Source organism: Odontesthes bonariensis, chromosome 16, assembly GCF_027942865.1.
Source record: "Odontesthes bonariensis isolate fOdoBon6 chromosome 16, fOdoBon6.hap1, whole genome shotgun sequence".
In the NCBI taxonomy this organism is placed as follows: domain Eukaryota; kingdom Metazoa; phylum Chordata; class Actinopteri; order Atheriniformes; family Atherinopsidae; genus Odontesthes; species Odontesthes bonariensis.
In genome coordinates, this window is record NC_134521.1 from 31,548,835 (window position 1) to 31,569,225 (window position 20,391).

General features: G+C 41.0%; 2 protein-coding genes across 3 annotated transcripts in view; both read right to left on the bottom strand.

Moving 5' to 3' along the window:
• Positions 1-12,030, bottom strand: part of coro6 (coronin 6) — a 22,153-nt gene extending 10,123 nt beyond the window's left edge. Inside the window, exons 1-3 of the mRNA XM_075486916.1 lie at positions 11,793-12,030; positions 8,034-8,233; positions 3,464-3,586 (exon numbers count right to left, since the gene is read on the bottom strand). Of these exons, the coding sequence (XP_075343031.1) occupies positions 3,464-3,586; positions 8,034-8,231 (321 nt within the window). The 5' untranslated portion in view covers positions 8,232-8,233; positions 11,793-12,030. The remainder of the gene's footprint in view (positions 1-3,463; positions 3,587-8,033; positions 8,234-11,792) is intronic.
• A 1,520-nt stretch (positions 12,031-13,550) lies between these two features.
• ssh2b (slingshot protein phosphatase 2b) overlaps positions 13,551-20,391 on the bottom strand; it is a 30,877-nt gene continuing 24,036 nt past the window's right edge. For both annotated transcript variants that reach the window (XM_075486921.1, XM_075486920.1), the window contains 5 exons: positions 20,141-20,187; positions 19,763-19,909; positions 18,887-19,087; positions 17,288-18,326; positions 13,551-16,898 (listed from right to left, as the gene is read on the bottom strand). In XM_075486921.1, the coding sequence (XP_075343036.1) occupies positions 15,597-16,898; positions 17,288-18,326; positions 18,887-19,087; positions 19,763-19,909; positions 20,141-20,187 (2,736 nt within the window). In that variant the 3' untranslated portion in view covers positions 13,551-15,596. The remainder of the gene's footprint in view (positions 16,899-17,287; positions 18,327-18,886; positions 19,088-19,762; positions 19,910-20,140; positions 20,188-20,391) is intronic.

Here is a 20,391-nt window from a genome sequence, read left to right on the forward strand (position 1 = left end):
GAAAATTGCAACGACTGGCGCATCGATTTGCGCCACTATATATTGCAGGCACGAAATCGTGACGTCATCAAAACCGCTCGGGCTAGCAGACGCGGCAACCATGCAAGAGCCTTAAGGAGGAAAGGCAGCTTGGAGGATGCTTGTGATTGGGAGTTGTAGGTAGATTTAGGAAATAAGCTTGTTGTTCCCCAGGAAATAGCCTCTACAAATCTAAGGCCTGATATAGTCTTGTGGTCTATGAGAAGAATGAGAGTCTATTTCATAGAGCTGACTGTTCCTTGGGAGGAATTAGTAGGGGAAGCATATTAAAGGAAAAAGCTTAGGTATGTGGAGTTGGGGGCAGAAGCAGAGCAGCGAGGATGGAAAGTTAGGATATGTCCAGTGGAAGTAGGATGTAGAGAATTTGTTGCAAAGTCTGCTGTCTCATTGTTGAGGGAGCTGGGTGTAAGTGGACAGAGTGTGAGAAAAATAGTGAAGGAAGTGTCAGATGAGGCAGTAAAGTCCAGTCAGTGGATTTTGGTTAGAAGAAGCAAAAGTAGCTGGGGACCCAGCAGGGGGAGCACTTAGGGTAAACAGACTCCTGGAAGAAGCAAAGAAGAAATTCAGGGTATTTAATTGGAGGGTGTGGTCCATGTGAGCCTTTTGAAACAAAGTGGCCATTTTAGGTGAGTTGGCCTGTATGGCTTTGTTTTTGCTGGCATTTTTAGTGATTGTAGGACTGTTTAGGTGAGTTTGTCTGCTGAATCTGCTAGTGCAGGGGTGGCCAACCCGCGGCTCTTTGTCTGGTTTCATGCGGCTCTTACGTTCATACCAAATTATTATTTATTTTTTTTTTTTCCGCTTCGTTTGAGTTCAATACGGCAGCGGTCTCCAACGTTTTTTGCTCCATGGACTGGTTTAATGTCAGACAATATTTTCACGGACCGGCCTTTCAGGCGTGGCGGATAAATACTACAAAATAAAATAATACAACTAACACTAGTGATGTGTCATGCGCACAAGCATCGGCTCTTTGTAGTGAATCAGAAGAGCCGTGCAGGCTCGCATCAAGTGAGAGCCGACTCCAAGTTTTTTTCCATTCGCTGCTTAGGTTTCACTTTCAGTGCTCAGTCCCAGCTCTGACAGAGCTTTGTTATGATTGGCCAGCATGGCGACCAGCATGTGGTATTCACGTGAGAATTAAGGAGTTTGGTTCTGGTTTTGGTTCTGTTCTGTGGATTTGTTTGAAATTTTTTGGTTCATTTGTCCAATAAAAAAGTTTACTTGAGGACATTATTAATGTTAGCTTGAGTTTGGTTCTGTTCTGTGGATGTGTTTGAAGTGTATTGTTAATTTGTGCAATAAAAAAGTTTAATTGAAATAAACAAATGTAAAAGTGGTTTTGTCACAGAATAAATGCAAAGAATTAGGCAATTATAAGGTCTCTCATAAAAACACTGAAAGCAAAAGGGTTTTCAACACATAAACCATGATTTATTTTTTTTGCAAAGTTAAGGTAAAATATAGGCTACAAAAGATCCTAAATAAGGAGCTGTTCGGGAGTCGAAAGAGCCGGCTCTTCTTTGGGAGCCGAGTCAAAAGAGCCGGCTCTCGGAAAAGAGACAAACTTCCCATCACCAACTAACACAGACTCTGTGGTGTTTAGTATATATAATAATAAACTTGAATCCACTGTGTACTTGTGTGTAACTATTAGCAGCGTCCTCCTGACGTAACATCCTCTCTGCCTCCTAACGCTCTCTGGTCGCTATGGTATCGCTTAAACATGCCTTCAAAATACAGCTTTCTTTTTCTTAGTGGTCACAGCCTCTTCTTTTGTCTCCTCGCTGGGAAGAAGCTTTCCAAACACGTCTGTTTTTTACTCATTTTGCTTGGTTCGTGGGTTTAATATCAGCGTTGATGCGTCACGTGACCGAGACGAGAGCGAGTCAAGAACAGACGGATGGAACGGAGAGAATTCGGTCATTTTTCAAAAATAATGTGGCTCTTTGTGGTAACACAGTAAAAAATGCGGCTCTTAGTCTCTGACCGGTTGGCCACCCCTGTGCTAGTGTGTCTTACCATGCTGCCACCTCTGGCACCCTCTATACCAGTGATACTCACTATTTTTTTCACAAGAGTACATTGGCAGAGCAAAATCAAGGGAAGAGCCACTTTTACGACAACATACTAAGTCCTCTTTTGCAAATATGCATTTCTACAAATAATCCCACAAAAAAAGAAACAACACAGCCAATACATTTTCAATTAAGACCACATTTGCCTTAATACTGGGATGAGCGGAAGCTGGCATGCATGTCCTTGACTTTCTTCATGTTGTATTTGTAGTTTGTTGTTGTAATCATAGTGAGACATTCAAGATGAGCATGGTTTTTGTGCTGGTTTTTGCACCTTTTTTAATTAAAAACCGATCCACCTGTGCCTGCATCTCGCGCTGGCTAAAGGAGATAGCGTGCTCTGCGGTCAAGTGTGACTGTGGTTTAAGCGGGCTGCGTTGCCAGGTTTAACAGTGCCCCCTTTAGGAAACACCATTAAGCCTTAATTAATACTTAATAAAAAATACTTAATACTGTGCAGTATTCGCTGTATGTTATTTGAAAAAAAATATTGTTATTGTTACCATATTGTTATAAGCTACTATGCGAGTGCGAGCCACCAATTAAAGCTTGAGGAGCCGCATGTGGCTTGCGAGCCGCGCAATGAGTATGTCTGCTCTATACTTTCATTACCCCCTACTCGAACCAGGGTTTGAATACCATTCCTACTTATCTTTACATCTTCTATTTATACCCCCTAACCGAACCAGGGTTTGTATCCCCACCCCACTGTGACTGGTGTGCAGTTGGTGAGAGGCTGGGGTAGCTTGTGGCTGTAAAAAAAAAGAAAAAAAGATGGTTGTTGTAGTGTGAGGAGCAGTGTTGGCTTGCATTAGGGGAGCCACTCTGGGGCGCCAGTGATCATTGTCTAGCCTCCTGGAGGTGTCGTGGGCCCAACTAGACGAAACACTGATGAAAGGAGGTTCCCACCTCATGAACCCAATGACATGTTGGTCAGCACTGATCTATATAGGGATTATAGGTAATTATTCACCAGTCTGGTCCATTTTTTCTTTAGCACAAGTGTCTTGTTGTGTTTACCTTAAATCTAGCCTGACGGTTAGCTATCTGGGTTATTGGACAGATAAAAGCAGCAGGGATGACACTGATCATCCTAAAAAAACATGTGATGAGGAGATACAGATGACGCAAAGCAGGTGGCTGAACAGTCAGACAGGTGGACACACTGATGCCGTGACTGATTCACTTCACTTAATGTTCTCTTAACAGCCAGGAAGACGTGACAAACTCAAGCTGTAATGGCCTCTGTGACTATTATCTGAGTCATCACACAACCAACTCCTTCACATGCATTTGCAACTTCTCTCCCAAACACACTCGCACACAAACAAGCAAACTGTGATTACCATTGCAGTGCAGTCCTCTGAGCAGCTGGCCAGGATGTTGTCGTTGTGAGGGCACCAGTCGATATCGAGGACGGGTCCAGAGTGGCCGATCACCAGCGGGTAGTTCTTGTCCACACGACCTGTCTGCAACACAAAGGGCAGTATTTAAGATGAACAAATATCTATTATACATAAGAGAATAAAAGATAGAAAACAGCTGTTTACCTTATCATTATCATTATTTTTTTTGTAAATTTGCTTCTGAATAGTGCCACAGCGGATTTGAAATGAAGCAATCAAGACACGATTCGATCAAAGAGTCAGAATCTGCCATCAAAACAAAAGCCTTGTAAACATAGTGGGTGTAGATCAAGATGTAGACCAATGATGACAAGAGTACAGTTTTGTAGCACAACTTTTTGGACAGTTAAGACAAGGAACTGTCTTCAACCAGAATGATGAGAAAACACAGGTGCAAAGAACAACAGAGAGGGATCAAGATCATAAGAAAACCATAAGATCTATCAAACATGGTATTGGAGGTATGACGGTACAGTAGGGACATGTATGGCTGTCACTGGAACAAGGTCAATGGTGTGTCTTTGTGATGTTACTCCAAATTTAAAGTAGCAAGTGAATTCCGCAGTTTCTAGGGCAATGTTTGGTGCTGGTTTTGTTCACATTCTGTCAAATGCATTAAAGAGGAACTTTAAAGCAATTAATGTATGGTTGAGTCAGTCACTTGAGTTGAACCCAACCAGCATTGGTTTCACTTTCTGAAAACAACTGAAGCCTCTAAGACAAACAAAAGAAACAGCAACTGAAAGTGGCAACATTAAAGCCTGGAAAGTGTCACCAGACAGGAAAGCATTTGATGACTAAGTCTTCAGACTTCAAGAAGAATAAACAACTTAAAGTACATCATTATATTTATGTCAGCCTGCTTATTTTCTTAAGAAAGACCTTTGTAAGGCTGCACTTGAGAGTGGCAATACCAACATGCTTATAATAAACGTTATAGCATGCTTGTTGAGCAGGTGTAATTAACTGTAACTATTAACTGTTAGCATGCTAAAATGTGCTAACTATCAACAAATATCAAACCTTTTTCTTAGTCTTAAGAGTATTTCTGATGCTCAAATGCGGTGTCCAAACGGTGTTGAAAATTGAAAACAGAAGCTTTCTCTACACAAAGTGTTCAGATGACACAAAGTGGAAATGCTCATAAGTCCATGTTTCTCCATTCCAATGGTTCTTATCATGTGAACATGTGTATCAGCTTTGGAGATATCACCCCTTACATACACACACACATATACTAAGCGAAGTGTATTTATAGCTCAAGTGACGAGGCGTTGAAAGGGGAGTTTTTCTTGTTGCCTGTTGGGGACCCAGAGGGGGAGAAGGAGGATGGAGAGCGCTCTGGTGTGTATTAATAGCATGTCTGTTCACCATGACGCTCAGTATGTCCAAAAAACTAGACATTACTCTTGGTCCTCCTACACGTTTTCATGAATTAACAAAGCTTTCAGTATCTGATTTTTTTTTTCAGAGTTTGATAAAACTTATCAATACCTCTTAAGTCCATTTGCAAGCCAAAGTAATCTAAATCACGAAGCACACACATTAGATATAACTGGATAATAATAAAACAAAAACATTCATCTGTATTTCTTTGACTAAGGACTTTGAATGTCTCTGTCCTCGTCGGCTTGATTGACAAATGTTTTTAGCAGCATGGCTCAAATTAAACCTACCGAGTGGAGGCATCTCACAGGGCGGGTCAACTAAAATTTCTGTCAGACTTGTCTGATTACAGCAGTGTCAGCACTTCTTTGCGAAGGTCCACCTTGATCATCTGCTGACTGACTCAATGTGGAAAATGTAGTGTTTGTGATTTACGGTAGCAATATTAAACCAACCATAAGTGTTGAATTTAGCATATTTTTTTTTAATTTTTGACAAGATAATGAACTGAAACACCATATTTTTTCAAAAACTATTTATTTTCCTTCTAAGTCCAACTTCACAGGAGGAGATGTTGACTTTTCTGTGCATTTCAAATATTTGGGGGTCACAGGAATCATTTGACCTCACACAGCTGCCTGCTAAATGCTTTGTCATGCACGGTCAAGCCCTGTTATAGCTGGACATTGCAGAACATTAGCCAGAACATTTGCTGAAACAAGCCTTCAAGCAGAACTTAAACATCAAAATCCACCTCTAGTTTTTGACTATCAACAAGAGTGAGAAGTCAGCTTATGTATAGGCTTGGAGTTTAATTTCAAATTTAGTCCTCTGCGCCTATATGGGAGCTTTCTTTTTGTCTTTTCTGATAATTCTATGCAAGATTGGTATAGAATCTTCAGCATAGATCTCATTTAACAGAACAATATGTAGATTGTAGCTTCTCATAAAGAAGAGACTGCATACATTTAAGTATCCTTCACAAGACTGATTTGCAGGACCTTGTTGAACTGATCGATATCAGCAGTTCATGGACACTGAAAGGTCACAGGATGTAAACTACCTTCACCTCTCTGTCTTTATGTCCTTTTAAAGCTTTAAAGTTATCCTCTTTCTTCTTGTATACATGCATCTTATAGGTTGAACTGAAACCCCTGCTGACAGCATGGGACTTAGAGGTCCTGTTCTTTTTTTTTTAAACAAAACATTTAACAGAAAAGCAGGATATTAAAAGAAATCTTAAAAGTCAGGGGATCGCCAGAACCCACAGGACTGATCTGAATGTAGACTTGTGACCAAATCCATCTGATATAAGCTATACAAGCTAGCTTTAGTGACAAACACAAACTGATATACAAACCAACATGTCGACAGAGTCATCACACTGTTATCATGGCTAAAATATTCAACCCCAAATTAAAAGTTGGGAAAGAGTTCACAATCCCAAAAAAAAGGGGTAAGGGAAAGCTTGCTATTTCAAACGGGATTATATCAACAGGCAACTGTAATCATAATTTGGTGTAAAAGCAGAATCTCTGAAACTTCTCATAAAAATTTCCCACACGGATAGATTGGAAGTGTATTGCATATTTCTTGCACTAAAGGGCATTATATCATGAAACAAAGCTAATCTGGAGGAGTGCATAAAGAGCCAGAATGTATGCCCAACATGTGTGGATGTGTGCACTAATAAAGCATCATGGTAACTTTGTTCAGAGGCGCCTGGAATGGATCATCACATGTTGTTGTAGGATGAATCAATATTCTAAAGAGAATTTTGGAAGAAATCAAGACCAAAGATGAAAAGGACCATCTATGCTGTCATTAGCAATAAGTCCAAAAGCCTGGCTGTGAGGGAATGTGGTTGTATTAGTGCAGCTCATTGACACTTCTGTGATGGCGTCATTAAAGCAGAAAAGTTCTTTGAGATTTTAGGGCAACGTAGGCTGTTTCAGGACAACATCTTTTCCAGGGACACCCATTAATTTTTCAACAAAATAATGCAAAACCGCACTCTGTACACATTACAAACACATGGCTATGGAAGAGGAAGCTGGTACGGGTACTGGACTGACCAGTCTGTCGTCCTAACCTGTTGCCAATAGAGATTGTAAAGAATCTTAAAACAAATGTCTGACAAAGACTCTGACTGGATGTACACTTAAAGCTGCAGTCTGCAACTCTTTTTCAAGCATAATGCCTGGAACTGTCCGGGGATTCTGAAAGTAGTACATTAAATACCCCAATACAAAAAAAAAAAAGAGTTCTCTAGGTCCCCTATATGTCCCGCTAGGTCCCTCCAAAGCCAGCAGGTTTGTTTACAAAATTGCAGACCGGACCGGTAAAAGGTAACCAATCAGGTTACGAGCTGGGCTCTGCTGCCTGTCAATCACCGATTGTGCAAGCGCGATACAAGGTAGGCTCGTCCCCACGCTTATTTATCTAGACTATTGAACTTCATTACGGGCTAGTCTACTTACTGTGTCTTCCATGATCGCAAATGACAGGTGAGTTGATGAATGAGGAGTCGCGTTCGTGCATCTGGCGTGCACGTAGACGTGCACGAGTTCTCATGTGTTTTGATGGGGCGGGACAGGAAGTTGAATAACTTTTTATTTTTCGGTTAAAAAATAAGCATTTCTTGCATTTTGCGACTACGGAGGTCACCGTTTTCAACTTCAAGCGTTCTGATAGATCATGTAAACTCTTAAAATGCCAAAAATGAGAACTTTACGTATGACAACAACAAATCCTGCAGACTGCAGCTTTAAGAATTTGCAAGAAGAATGGAACAAAATAAAACCTGATACACTTCATTGCAAATACAGTTGTACTGTTTCATTTACAATATTATTGACATTCACTCTGTTCCATGAAAGGGTCTAATTCTTTGAATTTTGTAATTTTATTTTTCCTCTTAACTTAAGCTAATTTATTCATTATTCATTTGGGACACCATCTTCTATTTCTGTTCCCTTGTAGTCAATTTACTTACATATCTGGTTCGAGCATAGAACCATAAAATTGGTTTGATTTTTCAGTCTTCGAGCAGATTTGATAAACTTTTTACACTGTCTTGTGACAGTCATTTTGTCCTATGGTCTGATGCTTTCAACTTACTGACCTTAGACACGGGCAGGACCAGAAAAGCTCCTCCTCCGCTGGATTCAACGATGACCGCCAAGAACTTTGGATTGACAGCGCAGAAGGAGCTGTCCCATGTAACCTTGGAAACGCGAATGTCATCGTAACCCTGCTCAGCTTTGACCGCCTGGCCAAAGACATGGCGAAACTTACTCTGTCGCACGATGCTGCGACTCATGGCTGCAGAGAATGGAAGTAGGCAGGAAGATGTAAAGATGAGAAAGCAAGACAAATAAATAAAGAGATGTTAAAAAAGATTAGGAAAAATTATTCAAAATATTAAAGCAGATTATAAATGTTCATCCTTCGCATTCACTAAATAGTTCAGCTTCATTAGCTTTAAAAGTAAAGATAACTTGAATTAAGATGACCTTCAGGGTTACATGAACGGTTTGGCACTATCCAGTCTATGGGTTTTATATGAACATGTTGGGCCAAAGGTGTAATGATAGCTTCAGTTTCACGTGAACTCTTAAGTGATGGCTATACTGTAGGGTTCATTGAAAAACAGTGGTGAATATAAGCAGTTTTGATTAGATCTTGTCCCTTCAAGAGGGAAGAAATGTCATAAAATACAATGATAGACACTCCTCAATCAATCTGTTCTTTAACTGTAAAAGTTTCAGCACTTATGTCTTGTTACAAGCAGCTTTTTTTCCCCCTTATGTTTATTTTCAAATTTTTAATTTCTTAGATTAGCTGGTTTAAAATAAATTTCATTCAGATTCAGTCACAATAGAATGTGATTTTGCCAAAATGGTGATATAATTTCTATTTTGTATGTCCATGTTGATCGTGTCCATGCAAGATGTCTGTCATTGTATTTTGACTGTGATGTAGCTTATCTATTTGTGAATATTGCATGCTTCATGAATTTACTTTTCATTAAAGCAGCTTTAAATAACTCTCTGCTTTACTTTGAATAATGACCCCTCAAGCCTGTTTTTAAGCTGGCTGCTGACTGACAACTTGCTGTCCTGTGGTCCTCACTGTAATCCTCCAAAACACAGGGGATATTGTATAACACAGCCTGCCATCAGTGTAGATATTAATAGTTGATTGTCTTACCAAGCACTATGTGAGAGCAAAACATCAAAGACATACACTAAGAGGCATAAAGCAGAGAACAACTGGGGGAGGGAATGATCGACATGATCAGCATATACGTTCATGTGTAAAAGAAAGTGCACCCACTTTCAATTTTAGGCTTTTTTTTATCAGGACATAATGAATTAATTTAAAAAATCAAGTGTCTTTAACACATCTTAAAAACAAGTAAATAAAACTTCAAGATGAACAACAACACATGACATATTATACCATGTCAATTTTTAAAGTTAAAAAAAGCTAAAAAATGCTGATTGTGAAAAACTAAGAACACCCTATGATTCAACAGCCTGAAGACCCCCATCTTTAGCTGCATTATAAAGTAATAAATTTATGTATGACGTTATTAGTCTTGCACATCATGGAGATATTCTGGCCCAGTCTATTTAAAACATTGCTTCAGTTTCATTGAGGTTTGTGGGTATCTGTTTAAGCTCAGCTCTTTTAAGGTCCTACCACAGGATTTCAATCAAGTGGGGTCCTGGACTTTGACTGGATCATTGCAATAATTTGATTCTCTTTAAGTCATTGTGTTGTTTATCAGCTGTTTTTTGGGAATCATTCTCCTTTTGCATAACCCAGCTTCAGCCAAGCTTTAGCTGTCAGACAGATGATCTAACATTTGACTCTAGAATACTTTGGTATACAGAGGGGTTTATTGTGGACTCAATGACTGCAAGGTGTCCTGTGGCTGCAGAACAAGCCCAAATCATCAGCCCTCCTATACTGTGTTTGCCTGACTTGGTTATGAGGTGTTTTCGCTGAGATGCTGCTTTTGTTTTTTTCACAAAAAAATGGCACAGTATATAATGACCAAAGAACTCCACTTTGGTCTTTTCTGTCCAAGAACATTGTTCCAGAAGTCTTGTGGTTTGTTTAGGTGCAACTTTGCAAACCCTAGCTGTGCTGTCATGTTCTTTTTAAAGAGAAAGTTATTTCTCCTGCAACCTGTCCAAACAAGCCGTACCTGTTCTTCTTTTTTTCTAATTGTACTGTGAACTTTAACATGTAACATGCTAACTGAGGCATGTAGAGTCTGACCTCTTGGTTTTTTTGCAGTTTCTCTGAGCATTGCACTGTCTGACCTTGGGGAGAACATGCTGGGACATCCACTCCTGGGAAGATTGGCAACTGTCTTAAATGTTTTCCACTTGTGAATATTCTCTCTGACTGGAATGATGGACACCAAACAGTTTAGAAATGGCCTTACAACCATTCTAAGATTGATGGGCAGAAAAAAATGAATCTCTAAGATCATTGCTAAAGTCTTCTTCATTGGCTTTGTGTTAAGACATGCCCAGACAAGCAAACTGCCAGAACTTCGGCTCTTATAGGGGTGCTTCTGATGATCAGTTAATCAAATGCATTTGATCAGTAGTACCTGGCTGTTACTTCTAATGAAGCACTGTAATGACCGCATGATTCTTTTTTTTTCCCGTCATGTCCTGATATGTAAAACCTTAGAAATGAAAGAGGGTGTACATTTTCTTACACATGACTGTACTACCAGACCCAGGGTTACATAAGGACAAAACTAAAAACCTAAATCTAAAAGTAGGCCTTCATCAGTCCCTGCGGACATCTGATAAATGCAGTTCTTCCTCCTGTTCTTACATTTAAAGGTTTTTTTTACCATCAGAATAAAACCCTGAAAATAACCAACTGAAGCCAACTTTCCCACCAGAATATGACCCAAGAGTGACCCTAACGACTGCAGGATTCATGACTTTACCAAAGTGATGAGAGGACAGACACCCTCTGCTTTCCTGGAAGCCCTGCATTATCTAGTGAATCACATTCCAGAGAGGACCAGTGGGCCAACAGTGAGGCATTCAGGGACAGCACCAGAACCAATACACTTGACAATGAGTCAGTTTTCAAGAGTGGTTTAGGAAGCTCTCCTGCTGTCTGCTGTTATGACCTTTTGTCTATAACCTTTTTGTCTTTTCTTATTCAAATAAGCAGGCTCCCAAACTGTAAATGAGATTTAAGCAGAGCACATTGCCAACATTCTTTAACGTTGTGAAAGAATTTGTCATGAAATGTACAGTAAATGTATAATAACCTCCAACATGCTTCCTCAATTCTTTCTCAAGTTAATGAGACAGCCCTTCCTTGTCGGACATGGCACAGAGCGAGAGTATGACACTGCCACGGTCCTAATATAGACATGACAAACTGCTCTGTCCCACCCGGATCGGCGGCTCCTCCTACCCCCTGCTCGATCCCAAATTGTCCCAGAATGCATGCAGTGGACTCTGTGGCCCTTTATCTCCAATGAACTGACTGTAAATTTAAACAGCTGATGTGCACAGCCTGTACAAACAAACGTAAACACAGACACAGAATTGTCAGGGGCGCATGGGGGGGGGGCTGGGGGGCTGAGAGGGAGGTTGGTTAAAGAGCTTCTTAAGGTACCCCAAAGCTGCTATCCAGGACTCAAGATCTGCTCCGCTCACGTGTTTGGGGAGGTTTACAAAGTGCGCAAAATGATATGCCAGCACCGTCTCTGTGGTCTCAAAGGTAGGGACGCACTCACTCTTTTCCAGCAGTGCAGCAGAGAAGCTGACGCACCTCTCACCCCACTGCAGCACAGACACTGACACAGATATGTGGACACAAGTCAGCTCACCTGAGGTTTTGGGGAGACCCCTCTTCCCTGGACAAAATCGGTACGACTTGCTGTAGCGTTGCCTCCTCTTGCTGCCGCTGCCGCTTTTGCTCCTTTGAATTGACTATATTCCCGATGTGAGCCGATGTCCTGGAGTCGGTGCGGAGTCTTTACTAGGAAGACGCACTGGAAAACTGTCCGACGCTCTTCGGCAGGGAAAGAGAGAGGGGACCGGGACAGAGCAGTAGAGGAGCGTTTTGGGGGGTGGGTGCCGTCTATTTTGGAACAGGCTCTGTCAGAGAAGTGACGCCGGGGGGGGGGGGGGTAATATCTGATAGGCATACTGCGACTTTAATGGGTGGATAAATAATACCGTGATCTGATCTGGAAATACTTGTTTGTTGTTTTTAATTAAACTTTTTTATTGAACTTTCCTTAGGCTTGGTTCATGGCAAATTAAACATGTTTCTTTATACAGGAACAAGTAGTATATGAGTAAGAATTAATTCTAATAACCGACTTCGTACATATTTGTCTCAAAAATAGGCAGCTGATACAAAGACAAGGTGAGTACAGAATGATATCTGACTGCTGAGGCATACAGTATTACAGGATCCCACTTGGGGAAAGCACAACAAAACAAGAAAACCAGAGTCCTAGTGGTGGTCATTATTTACCTTTATATAGTTCCAAAACCTGCCCCAGGGGGTCACCCCCTCTTCCCCATCACCACTCAATCTACCAAGCATACATTCATAGGATGCAGTTTCAGTCATTGCACACATGTGGAATTTCTGATGCCTTCCAATGTCTTAAGATGACTCGACAAGCTGTTGTTGTACCCGCTGAGATTACAGAAAAATGACCCCCAGTAGACAGAGCTCTGGACTGAGGGGAATCTCTGCTCCAGTTACTCACCAAGAATCTGAGTCCAGAAAGGTCTAATCAAGACACATTCCCACATACAATGAACAAAGGTACCAATTTCCTCCTTACATTTCCAACACAAGTCATCACCCGATAGTTTAATCCTGTACAGTCTGGATGGTGTGTAATAGTATTTATGTAATACATTATATTGTGTAAGTTTACCCCTTGCCTCCCTCACATATTTACCACAATTACTGCCCATCTATCACAATCAATCTCTCCACCAAGGTCCCTCTGCCAAATCATCTTTAACTGATTATAGTCAGTTGCGAGACAAGAAATAGCCATTTTATAAAATTGTGAGGCTTTTCGTTTTCTAAGTGGAAGTTTCATATAATCGCTCATCATAATATCAGTAATGGCTTCGAAGTGATGCAACTCCTCATTTGCAAAAATTTCCAAAAGTTATCTTTTCCCACCAAATCAAATTTCTGGAAATACTTGTTGATAGAGTTAGGTGGCTGATCTGCATAGACCCCCCCCCCCCGCATAGGGGGGGCGGGTCAATAACATGACAGCAGTATGAACAGTATGAACTCTCCCTATTTTTGGGGCGTTCATTATTTTAATTTATACAGAACTGAGCAGTTGTCAAGAGGAGCCACTGGTTGCTGGATGTTGAGACCAGTATTTATAAAGATGAAATTGTCATGAAATTGTCTTCTCTAACGGTGACTGTGAACAGGTCAAAGCTCTTACAACCGTGCTGGAAGTTACACAAAGTAAGATGTTCCTCGGGAGCCTTCACTTTTCAAGATGACCTGCTTTTCTTTTTTTTTAAACTTTGAAACCGTATGAAACAAAAAAAAAAAATAGCGGCTTAAAATATTCAATCTTTAACCCCATGTCTTTTGAACTTCAATTTATTAATCATATCGGGAATTTTGACCAAACGGTGAACAGGTTGCAAACAAGACTGATGTGCACACGTAATGTTTTGGTTTAAACAATTTTTGTAGAAACTTACATTACAAGTATTAACACATTAATTCTGAATGTGCTTCCCTGGCAGCACATTTGAACTGAGCTACAAATGATAATTATCAAAAATAAACAGAAAATAATGCAAGGACTTTTACTTTTATGCATTTTATATCATAGAATTGCTTAAAGTTTTGAACTGCTAGTCATAAAACAAGCAAAATGAAGACCTACATTTGGAGTCCGAGATGCTGTAAACGATTCTTTTATATCTTACAGACAAAATAATAAAGTAAATAAAGAGCTAAACCTAATCCATACCGTCGCTGGGGTCTGCTTGTACCACTCCTCTTATATTCAGATTTGTCGCAACTTTACACACACACAGTAAACATGGCTCTTAATAATCTTCATTGTTTAATGGTCACAGTTGAACCACACGATATAAAAGAATATTTACACTGATAGTTTAAAATGAAGCAAAAAAAAAAAAAAAAAAAAAAAGAAAAAAAAAGGTCTTTGACAAAACAGACATACCAAAAACCCGCTGCTACCTAAGCACGCTCCCCAAAGGTAGCAATCACACGTAAAAGAAAGAGATTTAAAAATAAAAAAGGTCAAAATAAAAGAGTAAAGTGCATGTATGACACACGTCCCTGTACGGACATTTCTGATTGCAGAGAAGCTTCACCAGCCAGTCACAGGCACACTCCTAAAATCTGTACAAAGAGATCAATTTTGAAAAAAAAAATAAAAGTACACATCCACGTGGTAAAATTGTACTACCCACTCACCGACACAAACCAGATATAAAACATGTACAGTTCCTAAAATGTTGACACTCACGATATAGACCTTTACATCCCAAAGAGAACACAGCAGAAAACTCACAAATGTACACCCTGCCTTTAACCCCCAAACCTAACCTCTCTCTCTCTCACAGTTATACATAAGGAATCTACATTGAGTGGTGTCAGAACTGTGAAGACATGAAAGAGACAAGTTTATTCCAGTTTATCAAATTGTTTCAGACTGAGGAGCACATTCCAGGAAGCCAGAGCCTGCCGTTTGTGAAGGTCAGATTTGGTTGAGGTATTGTGCCATAAAATTAAAAAAACAAAACAAAAAAAACAATAATAATGAATACACATGCCACCACTCTTTGCATTTTGTAACTGGTGTGTGACAGTTCTCAGTTACTATCACCACATCTGGATACAGCTTTGTTTGCAGGAAAACACTAATCAATGGTGCCTGTTGTTTTACCTGAGATCTTGTGTACCGAGAACTGATTTTGCTGCATGTCACCGGTATTTCTGATGCGTGATATTTCTGCCAATTTTAGATCATCAAGTCTGTGTTACTGTAATGTGAAAGAGATTTGTTTACAGACAGCATTAGAGGATCATTATTGCATTATTTTGTCTCTGGCGTAACTTGCAAATATTAATGAAGGACTGCAAATCAAATCAAAAAAAAAAGAAGAGGGAAATGAATAACAGGCTACATTCCCCCTAACATCGGGTTGGAATATTTACTTATCCAATCAACTAACCACAATCAAGTAAACATCAGAGCGAGGGAGGCGAAACCAGGAATGATGTACACAGAGAACACGTGTAGGCTCAGGCATTTCTACATTAAAACCACATTTTATATTTAAATGTTTTTGCTGCTTTTAAATTACTTTTCTTGAAACAAATCTGACTTTGATTTCATTGTAGTTTGCTGGAACCTTCACAGCCTTCTCACTGCTCTCATATGGAGGCTGGTTTCACACAGAGATTTTAAGAGGCTCTTGGAGGATCTGTAGGGAACAATGTACAGAATCTACTAATCTACTATGCATCCTTTAAGGCAAAAGGCATTTGTTTGCTTTGTTGAATAAATCCAACATATGCGCTGGATTTCCAGTTCTTACAGGTGCACAATCCCTCTTGGTCTCACACATAATACAGACACACGCTGTGAGGGTTACATAGTGTGGTAAAGGGTACTACTAACAGTTCTTTTTTTGAGACGCCTCAGGGGGTGAGTCCTTCCATATTGCTGCCTTGCTGTCAGAAGTGTCGGGCCGGACAAACTGCAAGAATCTTGGCCAGTGTTTAGGAGATTTCCTCTCTCCGGACTCTGATCTGATGGCAGAAAAGCTCCCGGTGAGGTTTCTCCATCTTCAGAAAGCCAGTTTGCAGCCACATTGAGGGCTTCTGGTTGCTCATCACTTAAGGAAGGAGAGTTGTGGACTCGTTGCTTCTTTGATTCATCAGAAACTGTGTGGATTGGAGCTTGTGCTGAGGGCGGAGCTACAGTGTATCGGCTGAGCTCCCACTCACTCAGATCATTGGCGAGTAGGTCCAAGCAGCCCAGTTTGGCCAGTGAGGCCGACCGCTTCATCAACGATGGAGGGGTCAGTCCTGCCTGGCGAATCCTTGCTTCCACCTCCCTAGCCCTCTTGTGGACACTGCTGCCTCGCTTCCGAGTCGTTTCCAGAGCCAGTCCAACGTGCCTGGCTTTGCAGTCTCCACTCATGCTCACCTGCTGCAGGAAGGCACCCAACTCACACAAAGTTTCCCACGTCTCCCTCATGACGATGTCACTGTGGGTTCCCGCTGTGAAACAGTCCCAGTCTGTGCCTGACTCAAGCTCGGTCATTCCCTCCAAACACAGGAAGTTCACAGAGGCAAAAGGAGACTGGGCAGAGAAGTGAAAAGAAGAGGTAGAACCCAATCTAGTATTAGCAGGCTGGAGTTGGTGTCTTTTTGTGCTTTTGTCATTATTTTCTAAGTTCCTCATCTCAACTACAAGAGCACTCCCCCTTTTAACCGGTCCAAACTTACCATCCTCCTCATCCTGGTCTTCCTGCAAAGTGCTACCCACTGACCCCTGCAGGCAAACTGATGCATCCCGAGGCGGAGACACTGTTGTAGAATGGATGCTGTGCGGACGACACTGAGAGTACGAGGAGCAACCAGAGAGGGACGGTGGTGAAGACGAGGGCGAAGGAGTCTCATGCTCTTGTTTCATTCTTTGCTCTAGCTGTTGTGTGACACGCCGCACGGACCCCCTCGCCCAGTCGCTGTAGAGAGCCCCCTCCTCAACCTCTTTGTTTTTCATTTCCTCTTTAACATTCTCAGCTTCCTCGTGTGGGAAAACATCTTGATCCATCATTTCCTCCCCCATCTTTGTTACTTCCTGGTCCTGGAAGCCTTGAGGCTCTGGTTTGCTGAGAGTCTCTGTGGGCTTCACTCCTGTGACCTGCACAGGAACATCCATTTCCTACAAAGCAGAGAAAATTTGACAATTTGAATAAAGTTATTGGAGGATACTCAAGTTAAATTGATACAAACTTGGCAGATATTTCACATGTAGTATTCCATTTATAATTGAGCTACTGAAACAAACCGTAACAATGCGAGACAAAATATTTAACTACTGTGGAATTCTCCTCCGACAAACATTTTAGTAATCAATGTAAAATTTATCTGGGCCTCTTGCACAAGCATAGCGTAGAAAGAGATCAAAACATCTTGTCATGCACATACACTGAGACTGGAGAACAAAAGAAGCTTGAGAAGAAATCCCAAAGTTTATACTAGTATGCTGTTGTTTGCTATGGAAAAACAAGTTTGCAGAATTTTTGGAAAGTTTATACAAACAGAATTTACCTTTCTTTTCTCCCCCTCACTAGTAGGGACCTCCTGAGGCAGTGGTTGATGTTCTTTGCTACAACTCTTCAGCGCGGACGACTGCTGCACTGCAGCACTGAGAGTTTTATCATCTTGACTCATTCCCTTGAACTTTTCCCTGGCACTAAAAAAGTTTATGTGATCTGCGCTGTGGCCAAACAGCAGCACGTTGTCTTGTGGAATGGCACTGGGATAGCTGATAAAATCATTAGTGGAGGGAGGATGAGCTGCTAAACTGTCCAAAGACGAGCTATATATCCGTTGGTCACCGTCTGTTTTTTTGACAAGCACCGGTGCAGATACATAGAGGGGTCCAGCTTGTTGTGTACTTGGTGTTTGTGTTGTTATGGGTGCAGGCCCCGACACCGACGATGGTTTCATCGCAGGCAGAGAGCAGGACGACACCTGTGGTTTGACAGCTTCGTCCTGCATGGACGGAGCGGGAGAGAGGGGTAGGTGGTGAACGGAAGGAGGGGGGTGAGGTTGGCCCACCAAAACACTTTCTGCAACAGTCACTATATCGGTCTTTGGAGGCTGGGGCACCACAGTGGCAGCCTTCGGCTGGGAGAGAGGAGGTGATGAAGGCTGCTCCTCAGAGTCACATAAGCCGTTGGCGAGCAGAGGAGATAAAGACACAGAACCAGCTGTGGAAACAGGACGAGGAGGGGCCATCTGTCTGCTCTGGGCTACAGCAGAAGGAGAGGGAGTCTCAAGGCTTCGAGCTTCAGCATCACCTGATAGAGCTGCCACTCCTTTAAAGGATGTAGATCCAAGCCGATAGGACTGGATGCCAGTATCAGGCTGGCTACTGGAGTGTGCTGCTTTGCCAGAGCTGGACGGAGTTCCCAATGATTCCAGCAGTTCTTTCACAGAAGGACCTGCTGTGCTACTGGCCTGGTTGTGGGGGTCCGAGCGACCCAGGCTGTGGGGTTGGGCGTAGGATTTGGACAGTGACTCATGGTGCTCAGACAGATCGCTATCGGAGTGAGAACGCCACAGTTTGTTGTGCCTCTGTTTACTGAAGAAGAAAAGGATAAATTGGTAAAATAATACAATAAACTTGTTTTAAGAGGCGTTCTTCATGTCACTCCTGTCCTGTTTAATAGGGTTACATGTAGTGTTTCACGGATAACATAAAATGCAATTTTACCGCAATTAAATTATTATTTTTTATTACCAGTAAAGTTGTTTGTGCCAACTCTTAACCCAACTTAAAATGCATCAGGCGAAAAGTAACAACTCTACATAGATGCCATTGTTGCTTTAACTTTGCCAACATGTATGCCATCACAACTCTATATTGTTTATAAAAAGGTGTATGTTTGACTTGTTTAGCCAACCCAACGTCCCAAAAAAAAGAACTTACAACAAGCACAGCATGTTCCACACAACACAGAAAGTGGTGGCAGTTGCAGATATAAAAATTGTGGGGCAAAGAAAACATTTAAATTTTTTTTTTTGAAAAACACAAGAATTGGAACGGAAAAGTGCTTGTTATTAGCTGTGTGTGCATATTCCTTTACAGCATTTCTTGTCATTGAGTTATTTGTGTGCATGTGTGTGTGTGTGTATTGTTACCTGGCCAGGAGAATGCCCTGATACTCCTCCAGCTGTCTCATGAAAGAAGGGTTGGGCTTGGTCACAGTTCGACGCTCCTTGACGTAATCAAAGGCCTTTTTCAAATCCCAGCCATACTCCTTCATGGCATATGCAATCACCGTGGCTGCAGATCGACTTATTCCCATTTTGCAGTGCACCAGGCACCTGGACCCAGATTTCCTGGGGTAAAGATGAAGAATAGGTTACTCATTATCATAGCTGTCATGATAATGACAATAAGCTGATAACTATGGTACAAATCACATTAAAGACTTAACTTTCTTTGTTATAGTTTAAGCCTTTATTTCAATATGACACATATGCCTTACACAAATAAAGATCCAGCTGAACTGCAGCTGGGGCCATCTTTCTTAGTTTGGCAGATTGGGTGTTCTGGTGAACCCATAGGCTGTTTATTAGATTTAAGTCATCATTCAGGTTGCATTGCTCTTCTCTTACATTCGAGTAAAAACTAAGCAGTTTCCACAGCTGTTCAGCGTTGTTTTTCTGATAAACACTGAACAATGAAGTTAATATTAATAGATGTTCATTAAAATGTGGTTTTGAGATAGTTGGTGATACCAATTTTCCACTCAGGTGCCATCGCACCATAGCAAAACAACAGGAAGATCCCATAAATAATGGAACATTGAAACCTTAAAAGCACCAGAAAACAGTGACGTACAAATATTACATTCAAAGAAAAAAAAGAAAAGAAAAAAAGAAGTTAAACAACCAATTTCATAATTATGAAAAAACTATGAAAGTCAGCTTGATACTGCAATTGGACAATCATGTGGAATTGACAGCAGAAGGAACACTTATTAGATTATAAAGACGTGATCTGGAACTCACTTTGCTCTGGATATAAACTTATAGGTATCATTCCAATAGGCTAGCAGGTCAGTGGCCTCCTCGTCGTAGACGCGGATGTTGTGGTATTCAAACATGCCAGGGAAGAAGTTGTCGATCTCTCTCGTTACATTCAGGATGTACTGAACTCTGCGTGGCAAAGAGGCATGAAAGTTGGAAGAAGATGAGAGATGACTAAACGTTACCCTGAGTCTGTTTCAAAAATGTTTTTTATTTCATTCTTAAAGAAAAAAAATATAATATATATATATATATATATATATATATATATATATTCATGTGATTTGGTATTCGTACTGTCCTTAGCACAAAGTGTACAATGTAGAGGTTTTTTTTGTTGTTGTTTTAGCCCCTCCTTACCCGCTCTTCTGCAACTCTTCCAAATTGGATGCATTCCACTCGGATCCCTGTAGGAAACAAAAACAATCCTCAGACTTATTCCGAGCTTTTCATAATGCTTAAATCCTGTGGCAAGACATGCCTGACATCAAGTAAGCGCTCCAAACAAAACAAGACCAAAGTACCTTAAAATTGGGCAGAGCATAGAATTACACAAGAATAAATCAGATTGTGCAGGTTCTACAAAAACAGATCAGGCCTCATGCGCAGAG